The 10,075-nt window shown below is 45.8% G+C and overlaps 1 protein-coding gene across 1 annotated transcript; it reads right to left on the bottom strand.

Moving 5' to 3' along the window:
• Positions 1 to 723: 723 nt before the first annotated feature.
• On the bottom strand, positions 724 to 3,790 carry LOC120976021 (uncharacterized). The gene is made up of 5 exons (XM_040402799.3): positions 3,681 to 3,790; positions 3,021 to 3,071; positions 2,103 to 2,220; positions 1,579 to 2,007; positions 724 to 1,137 (listed from the first exon to the last, which is right to left on the bottom strand). The coding sequence occupies exons 1-5, from the start codon at positions 3,788 to 3,790 to the stop codon at positions 877 to 879; spliced, it is 969 nt and encodes a 322-aa protein (XP_040258733.2). The 3' UTR covers positions 724 to 876.
• Positions 3,791 to 10,075: the final 6,285 nt, after the last annotated feature.

Below are 10,075 nucleotides of genomic sequence, written 5' to 3'. Positions count from 1 at the left end.
GTATTCTCCTCATGCCCTCACACAATGCGAGATGCCGTGATTCCACTAGTGGTGCCCTTGAAGGCGGCGACCGAACCTTTACAAACAAGGTTGGGGCTATCTCCACAACTTGATTGAAGTCTCCCAACGATACCACGGAGCTTCACCACAATAGAATGTGGCTCCAAGGTGACCTCAACCGTCTAGGGTGCTCAAACACCCAAGAGTAACAAGATTCGCAAGGGATTAGTGGGGGGAATCAAATTTCTCTTGGTGGACGTGTAGATCTGGGCCTTCTCAACCAATCCCTAGAAAATCAACAAGTTTGATTGGCTAGGGAGAGAGATCGGGCGAAAATGAGCTTTGGAGCAACAATGGAGCTTGGGGGAAAAGAGGTAGGTCTTCTTGGAGAAGAAGACACTACTAGAGAAAACCTTACTAGTGGCGCTGGTTTTTTACATACTAGTAGCGCGGGCACCTGCGCTACTGCTAGGGCGCTACAGCTATAATTTAATAGTGGCGCGTTTCTAAACAAGCGCTGCAGCTAAAATACTTAGTAGTAGCGCCTCTTTCTCCACCAACGCTACTACTATCATCACGCAGTAGTAGCGCCCTATTTTATCCCCACGCTACAACTAGGTAAATAGAAATAAAAAATAAAAAAAGCAGTCAGATGCAATATTCATGGAAATCAAGACAAGTCCAGTGCAAATAAACTAAGTTCACAGAACCATCTCACAAACATTAACGACAATACCACATTTAATATAACCACACAATCTCACAAACTCATATATAGTAGTCAACAATGCATGGATAGATCATAGTTGATAAGTCTACTAGGTAGTCATACTAGCATATATATGATTCAACATCCACACGCATGCATATGTAGTTCTAGATGATATCGATGACGACCATCATCCTCAAGCCTGGGCGGTGGGTGTTCCTGATAGTAATTAGGATTGCCTGTCCAACATGAAGATTCTTGCCGACGAGGAAGCTCTTCCACCCAACCGAGTTGAAGTGTGTGCGACCGTCCGTGTCCACGCCGTACGCACAAGTGGTGACGGAGCCCCTCGCGGTAAGGCATATTCCAGCAGATCCTTCTTCATTAGGCTTGATACCACAACTCTCAGATAGGCTCTTTGGCAATTTCTGAATGAGAAAACATATCAATTAATAAGTAGCCTCACACATTCTACACTATCAAAAGATAGTACTACATTTCTGCTAAGCATGAATTCTACTACTAAGTATATATGGATTCTACACTATTAACAGTTCTTTGGATTCTACACGAAGCATATATATCATCGGATTCACTAAGCATATAGATCATCGGATTCACTAAGCATATATATCATCGGACTCTACACTAAGTATAACAATAAAGCATATATATCATCGAATTCACTAAGCATATAGATCATCAGATTTACTAAGCATATAAGATTCACCAAGCATATATATCATCGGACTCTACACTAAGTATAACAATAAAGCATATAAGATTCACTAAGCATATATATCATCGGACTCTACACTAAGTATAACAATAAAGCATATCATCAAATTACTACAGTAAATGCAACATACCATGATATGCCGATCAACCATGGTACTTGTCAGGCGGGTCACGAATGGCACCCCGACGAAGTCAGCACGTGGCGGAATGATGTCCCATAGGTTGCACACCTCCTCCTCGCTCAACCTCATTCTTTGAGCTACGATGGCTTCACCAAGTGGGTCGTCATCATCCTCATCATCCTCATCATCTTCATCATCTTCTTCTTTGTTGACATAAATCACGGCCAGCTTGGGTCTTTCAGCTCTGAAGGAGAAGCTGATCAACTCACCACCGGTGATACGCATGTGGGCGATGAAACGGACCCATCCATCTGCTCCCACCTGCGTCATATTTCGTCCTTTCTCGACCTCCATAGTGTAGGGGCCCCCAGGAGCCTCAAAGGTCACAGAGTCTCCGGCCAGCTTGTTGAATTCTGACCTCACATTGCATGGGACGATCTGTGTACAAAAAGCAAAATGATATATACACGATGCATTAATGCCAATAACACTAAAAACAAAATAGTGGTTACTAGTTTCATATAATTTATTACCACCGCATGAAAAAAACTAGACTCGAAGTAGATGCCGAACAGCGTGCCAGTTGCAAGGCTGTTGGCGCACCTTGACTTGCACCCTCGACATGGTGGTGGTGGTGGTGGCGCCATTTCCCTAAAGCAATATGATTAAAGGATTAACGATCCAAAGAGTAAACATAAAGTTTTCAATACACATGAGGTTTTGAATAATATACACATCAGGTTCACATCATAGAGAATACACATGAGGTTCACATGGCAAGCAAAATAACAACTAAATTGTAGTTCAGTTCAGACAATAACCTAATAGAGATCATGTAACCCAAACAGAGCCTAATAATAAGATAAATGGCATATTGCCATTATTGCGCAAGCAGACAAGCAAAAGTAGTTCAATCCAGGGGAACACTTTATCTATTCCCACATCCAAAAGTTGAACCAGCTTAGAATCTTTCAAAATAGCATGGCACAAGATTCACAAAACACAATAAGTAAACATCCATTCCACCTTTGGCATCAGATGCACAATTAAAACTATAAAAGGCAAACACCCCCCTTTTAGATCAGATACAGCTCTCTGTCTATCTGTGTTTTCTTTTTTTGAAATTTACCAAAAATGGGCTCACTAACAGCATCCGATGGATAGCGATTTAGGTCCATAGGGGGCTTCGTCAATTTACACCTTGCTCCTTTGCCTAAAGAGGCATTGCAAAATTGACAAAGCCCCCTATGGAGAACAAGGAAGCAAAGTTTATGTACAAAGATTCAGTTGCAGAAACAGAATTCACAAGTGACTGAAAATGTAGCCAACATTTTCTACTACAAAATATAAGCACCAGACTAAGAGGTAATACAAGGGAAGAACAATCGCACACACAGACAAAATATAAGCATTTTTTCGAAACGGGTGTTAGCATATATTCAAATGCGCACAATAACAACTTGGCAATTTGAGCATCACCACATACAGATACTCTCTTTAACCTGAAATAGTATCGAATCAAGCATTGATATTTCCATGAAACCACATAACAGTGAGGGCTTCTTGGTCATATCTTTATATGCATCAACAAAGAAGCTAGTGGATCAAATTCACACATAGGGTAGCTCACGAGGATACAGACATTTAGACCTTTAAGAAGAACTGGCACAATCAACATCATTCAGATGAAAGGAGGAGCATTCACGACATAACCCTAGTGTCAGGAAAGAACCCCTCTCTAAACCCTAGAACACTAGGCACCGCCGCCGCCGCCACTGCTCCAGGACAGCAGCCAAGAATTGAAACCCAAGTTTCAATCATATGTGCTAAAAGCCTCTACTTCTCTAGCTACTTCTCTCTACTCTCTGCTAAGTTTCGGTGAGCAACAAAAAGCCTCTACTTCTCTCACCTAACCCCTCTCTCTACTCTCTCCCCGATCACGCGAGGAAACAAGCCTGGAACACATCGCATCGAAGCGCGGAGCCACCGTGCAATCCCTAAATCCCTTTCCCCCACGCGAAATCCCAAAACATGGCGAGCCGCCGCGGCGAATCGATTGGAGCCTAGCTAGTGTGGCGCGCGCAGGGAGGAGGAGATCGAGGGGGACTTACGGGGCGGGAGCGTCGGAGGAGGCGAGAGGCGACCGCGCGTGGTGGCGGCGCACGGCACCGTCGACGGGGGTGAGGCGGCCGGGGAGGAACCCTAACCGCGGCGGCGGCATCGAGCGGAGGGGATCGATTATGAGAGTGAGGGGGTGCGGGGGGCGCTCGGGCTGGTTTTCTTTTCCTCTAGTAGTAGCGCTGGGTAGAGGCCGGCACTACTGCTAAGCCCACCAGCTGTAGCGCCCGTTCAAAACAAACACTACAGGTAAGTGGGCTACTATTTTTGCCCTGCGGCCCATGTAACAGCAGCGCGGCCCAAGCTAGCGAACGCTGCTGTTATTTATTAGTAGTAGCGTGTTTTCTACCCAGCGCTACTGGTAAATACCAGTAGCGTGGGGTCATAAACAGGCGCTACTGGTAAACTTCTATCTATAAGCATTTTCCTAGTAGTGAGACCTGCTTTTATAGTGGGGGAACCAATCCAACTGTTACCCCCTCCTCAGCCCGCACAGAGCGGTACTACCACTCAGGGGAGCGGTACTACCGCTGGGGGCAGCGGTACTACCGTGAAGACTGTGAGCAGGGGCCTCGGAGGGGGAAGGGGCACGAGAGCGAGGGCCCGGGCGGCACTAGCACCGGTGGTAGGGGCGGTACTACTGCTCGAGAGCGGTACTACCGCCACTACTGCCGCTCTTACTGTCGCACAACCCCACACGAGAAGCGAGGCTCTTGAATCGAGGCGGTAATAGCACGGCACGGAAGAGGTACTACTGGCGAGAGCCCCGGGCGGTACTACCGCTGATGAACAGCGGTACTGTCGCCTGTGGCTCTGGGCGGTACTGCCGCTCAGCGCCGCGGTACTACCGCTGGATCACTATCAAGCCCACTTCCGAGACAACGAAGGATCCTCCAAAGATGCGGGAAAGAGTTGGGGGTGCAAAGGGGATGTGTACGTGTTGATTCCGCCCTAACCTTTCCGATACGGACCCCCTCTTGATAGTACGGTGTTTCCTACGACTCAAGTCCACCAAAACTGAAACGAAGGAAACACACCGTCTTCTTCTTAAACACTGAGGGGAAATGAATCGTCTCGTGCCTATGAATAAATATATGAAAGCTCAATGCACATGATTAGTCCGCAAAGCATTGTCATCAATCACCAAAACCACTTAGAGAGAGACATGCCCTAACAGCATGTACTATAAATCACGCAACAAAGAACCAAAATATACTAAACAGAAATCCATATATAATCTGGTCATAAAGTGACAATTCATCACATCACGACAAGAAGACGAAGAAATACATCATATTGCTCACAATCATGTTAGGCCACTCATCTGATCTTTGTATTGAAGAACGGGAGAGAGGAGATGCCACATAGCTATTTTTATGGTCCCATAGTTCAATGAGGATTACTCGCACATGATTATCGGAGCAACAAAGTTGATGAAGAAGGCTCCAACAACAATTTCCCCCTCTAGCGGAGTACTGAAAAAAGACCCCACATAGGATCGCCTCACAACGGGTAGCGGCGACAGCGTAAAAATTCTTCCTTACTTAGGTTTAGGACAAGGGGGTAAATATAGTCATAGGTGTGGAGAGGCAGTAGAGGAGAGGCTTGTGGCCCCCACACGACCTAGCCATGGAGCCATCAAGGATTTAGATGGTATCCCATAAGATAAATCGTGTTTCTTTCTAGTCCAAATCACATATGGTAGTTTGTCAAGGATTTAGATGGTATCCTATTTAGTGTGAAAGTTGTCGTTTCTATAACATAACTTCAAAATGATAATGGTAGATCCCATTGGCTCATCATTGATTGAAGAAAGAAGTGCATATTCAAGCCTAAACTAATGACCCGGTTTGATTTACAACCCCCACTGCAAAACAATTAGTTCACAACCATGAAATTCTGACACCGTTCAATTTAACCCCTTAACGATGGTTTTGCCGTGATGTAGCACACGCTCCCACATGTCATGGTGACACATGCAAACATTATGGATTAATGCATAGTAAATAAGCAATCCAAAGGTTAAATTGCAAAACACCAAAAGGATAGGGATTTCCCTTTCTTCTCCGTGCGAGTTGGGGTTCATTCAGCCGCCACCGCTGCTTGAAGCTACGCCACCGAATCATTGCCGTTGGGAATGATGCCACCGCAACTTGAAGTGACACCACCAGGAGCCCGCTCTCCAACTCGCCGCTAGACGAGCTCTGCATTGATCCTCGCATCAGCAGTCCCGTTCTAAACACAAACCACATCCTTCCCATGGAGCACCATCTTTGTTGGTCAATAGCCGGTGACCTTCCCCACATGGTCCGCGAATCTGCGCCCTCCCCCATCCCTACCCACGCATGCGCCGCCAGCTCCTAGTTGCTATGTCACCCCTCCTCGCTTCACCTCGGTTGAGACCACTGCCTTGCTGTACTAGCCATGAGCTAGCCTGACACGAGGCTGAAGTGGCGTATGGAGAGGCGGGGCATGCCGAGATGCACCAGCAAGGCGCTATCCATGCCGTCATGGGTGGAGGAGCTCTTGGCTGAGGAGGAGTTTGTGGCGTTGCGTGCGACCCCAGATAGGTGGGGAGGAGCTCGTGGCTGCGCGTGTGACCTCTGACTTGTGGGGATGAGCTCAAGGCAATGTCAAGCTACAATAACACGAAGGAGACGACACCGCACCGGGATTGGAGAGGAATGTGCCAAGGGGGTAGGGGAGGTGGTAGAGGAGGAAGAAGATGATTATTGTAGGGTTTGTCTAGAACTCAGTCGACTTAGACTTCGTGAAGTCTAAGTCGCATGACGTCATCATATAAAAATCGATTGCATGTGACTCCGTTCCTTGTTCTGTGTTCGCTACAGACCACATGGGCTTTTGTTTAGCTGGAGACCACATGGGCTTTTGTTCGGTTGGGTTGTACTCATCCATCGTCGTGTGTTGTTTTTTTATTTAGCCACCTAATACATGTATTGCTACATAGTGTAATGGAGCTCCGATTTTGTCGCTAGCTTCGCTCATGTTCCGCTCCTTGCCTTCCTGTCATCTTGTTACACCTTTTCTTTTATTATTTAAAAAATGTATTTTACATTTTAAAAAAAGGAAAGATTTTTTAATGTAAGAAAGAAATAAAAAACAAAAATAAAGAAGAAGACTCTTAATTTAGTTGGGTGCAAACAAAGGATATACAACTATGCGTGGTCAACTAGCGTGCAAATGGATATCAATATTATTTTGGAAGGGAAAAGATAAATTACCCAGTTGTTGTTGCATTAGGCGCCATGCAATTGCAGTCGGATTGCAGCAGTTGTAGTTGCATGTCTACCGGTGGGCCTGCAACTGGCTGACAACCCCGTACCAACCCAGTTGCAGCCGCGTTGTACATCATACAGTTGCAGTCGGCTTTCCACACTTGCGATTGCAACTCTCTTGATGGACATGCAATTGACTAACAACCCCTATCAACCCACTTGAAGTCGGGTTGCAACACTTGCAGTTGCATGTCTACTAGTAGACATGCAACTAGCCGACGAAGCCCCTTACCAGCACAGTTGCAGCCACGTTGGGGGCTATGCAGTTATAGTCAGGTTGCAACACTTGCAGTTGCATGTCTAGTGAAGGACATGCAACTAGCCGACAACCCCATGAAAGCACAGTTGCATCCGCGTTGGGCGCCATGCAGTTGTAGCCGGGTTGCAACACTTGCAGTTGCATGTCTAGCAAAGGACATACAACTAGCCGACAACACCATAAACGCACAGTTGCATCTGCGTTGGGGGCCATGCAGTTGTAGCCGGGTTGCAACACTTGCAGTTGCATGTCTACCAGTGGACATGCAACTAGCCGATAAGCCCCTACAAGCCCAGTTGCAGTTGGGTTTTAACACTTGCAGTTGCATGTCCAGTGATGAACATCATACTAGCCAACAATCCCCTACAAGCCCAGTTGCAACCGCATTGGGGACCATCCAGATGAAAAAGAGGCAACAATGTACTAGGCCATCAACAGAACACACATGTCAACCACACACAAAACTTGATGTCCAAAATCCATAGCTACCAAAACGAATGAGATCTAACTAATTATCTATTGATAGAGAAAATGACAAATAAAAAATAGGCCAAGAAAAATAATAAGAAAACTATCCGAAAGAAGAAAACAAAAAATGAAATTTGAAGAAAATAAAAAATAAAAACAATAAATGAAATGAAAATAAAAAGAGAAAATAAAATAAAAATAAGGGAAAACAAACACCTGATTACTCAAAATCCCCCTAAAAAACCCCGGATATAGGGGATAAAAAGGATCTGCTACAAAAATAATGGGGATGCAACATAAGAAGCCTACACCCCAACCTCACCCGTCTTAAAAATGAGAGAAGACAGCTTGTGATGTGCACCGCTCGCGTGACGCAACTAAGTGTCACGTGAACAAAACCATGAATCGCAACGTGTTTTTGTCAGACGACGAAGGACGTGAATGGGACATAATTATTTTCAGAAAACTAGATTAGTATGCAACAGAAAGCTAAAAAATAAAATAAAGAAACAAGGAAAAATATTATGAGAAAATATGAAGAAAAAAAACTATAAAAGAAAAAGGGACAAACATATGAATTGGGGGAAATGCAACATAAAAATGCAAAATAACTAGGCAAAAAAAAACTAACAAAAATGGAGACAAATACAAATAATAAAATAAATAATTGGATTGCATGGTTTGGAAACATATGGAGATGTAGCCATGTCACCAGATGCCAAGCCCACCACGCATACCTGCACCCTCCACAAGAAAAGAAAGAAAGAAACACTAAAAGAGGCCGGCTGTATCCCTACTGGGCCTATTTGACAAGAAACAAACATCATGCAACGTTTTTGAAGCACCTGGTGATCCAACGAGGGGAGGGTCGACTGACTTTGTAAAAAATCAGTCGACTGATTTTTAGCACAACCGATTATTGTATGGCATGTGGAACCGACAAAATCAGCTATATTTTTATGACTTAGATGCGACATCAATGTTGACTAGTCAACCTGGATGTCACACGGGGCAAACTGAACGGTGTTGAAAGTTTAGGGTTGTGTACCAACCGATTTTGGAGTTGGGGGCTATAAATTTAACTAGGGCACGAGTTCACAGTTGAAATATGCAATTCTCACTTTTTTCGGGAGAAAACTTCCGATCTATTCATTTTCAACCATGTCAGTACAACAAATACCAGAAATAATAAAAAGTACATCTAGATTTGTAGACACCTAGCGACGACGACAAACACTGAAGCGAGCCGGGCAAAACTTGTTGTAATAGACAGTGTCGTGCTAAGGCCCCATATGACCAGTGCACCAGAACAACAATCACCACCGATAAAGAGTAGCGTAGATCGAAAGGATTCAATCTGAAGACACACAAATGTAGACAAACGAAGAACATATCCAAGCAAATCCACCAAAGATAGATCCCCCAGAGACACACCTCCACACATGCCCATCGACAATGCTAGATCTAGAGGACCCGCACGCATACATCCAACCGCAATTGCATGGTCACATCGGTCGGGACGGGGTCACTCAATCTCTTCTCAGCAGCCTAGAGGACCCGTGCGCAGCCCAACCGAAGGGCCGGGTCAGGTCACTCTGCACTGATATGCCAGCGCGGATGCCGGAATGAATGAAAACCAAATTTTAACACCAGAAACAACATGTGTGCATGGATATACACCGCAGCAACAATTTCACCATCATAGCATATAACTCATGTCTGACGATCACATAGAGAAAATTAAGGTCGAATACACCAAAGATAACCACAAACTAGTATAGTCGATCTGGATATTAACACTACACGGCTACTAGATTCACACATACGGCACTACTCCATCAATCGTGATAGCATACTTAATTCATACTCTACATTATTCCATAAAACTAGGCTCTCATCAGTACCTCGTCAACTGATCCACCACGAACATGATCCCTTGCAGGTTGCTGCTAGCTGAACTAAGAGGCTGCGTACTGCTTGCCCCACCCATCACCTCCAAGGAGGAGGGCCAGGCAGCCCAGGTCGCACACCACCATGACGCAGATGACCACGTTGTAAAAGACCCTGCCGACGGTGTATCCTAGGTCGGCGGCGAGGAGGACCCAGACGGCCCTGGCATACATGCAATGGACGAGGATGGTGACCGCGTGCGCGAGGTAGGAGAGGGCACGGCGAGCCCAGCGACGGCGGCATGGGAGCAGCAGCGCCAGCGCCGCCGCGGCCGCCTGGGATGCGGCGCAGCACATCCTCCCGATCTAGAGGGCGCTTTCCCTGGCGGCCTCCGCGTCCGTCAGCTTGACGCACCGCAGAATGAACGACGACTGCACCATACCAGCTTGGCGCGTCATGGATCAGTCGAAATGTC

This window comes from Aegilops tauschii, chromosome 3, assembly GCF_002575655.3.
Source record: "Aegilops tauschii subsp. strangulata cultivar AL8/78 chromosome 3, Aet v6.0, whole genome shotgun sequence".
In the NCBI taxonomy this organism is placed as follows: Eukaryota; Viridiplantae; Streptophyta; class Magnoliopsida; order Poales; family Poaceae; genus Aegilops; species Aegilops tauschii.
This window is presented reverse-complemented; position numbering and strand designations above follow the sequence as displayed.

Excerpts from the sequence above, each read along its gene's own strand:
- LOC120976021 (XM_040402799.3), bottom strand. The coding sequence starts at position 3,790 with ATGCCGCCGCCGCGGTTAGGGTTCCTCCCCGGCCGCCTCACCCCCGTC. Across the intron at positions 2,008-2,102 it reads CTAGTTTTTTTCATGCGGTG|ATCGTCCCATGCAATGTGAG; the intron begins GTAATAAATTAT and ends TTTTGTACACAG. Across the intron at positions 1,138-1,578 it reads TGGTTGATCGGCATATCATG|AAATTGCCAAAGAGCCTATC; the intron begins GTATGTTGCATT and ends TTTCTCATTCAG.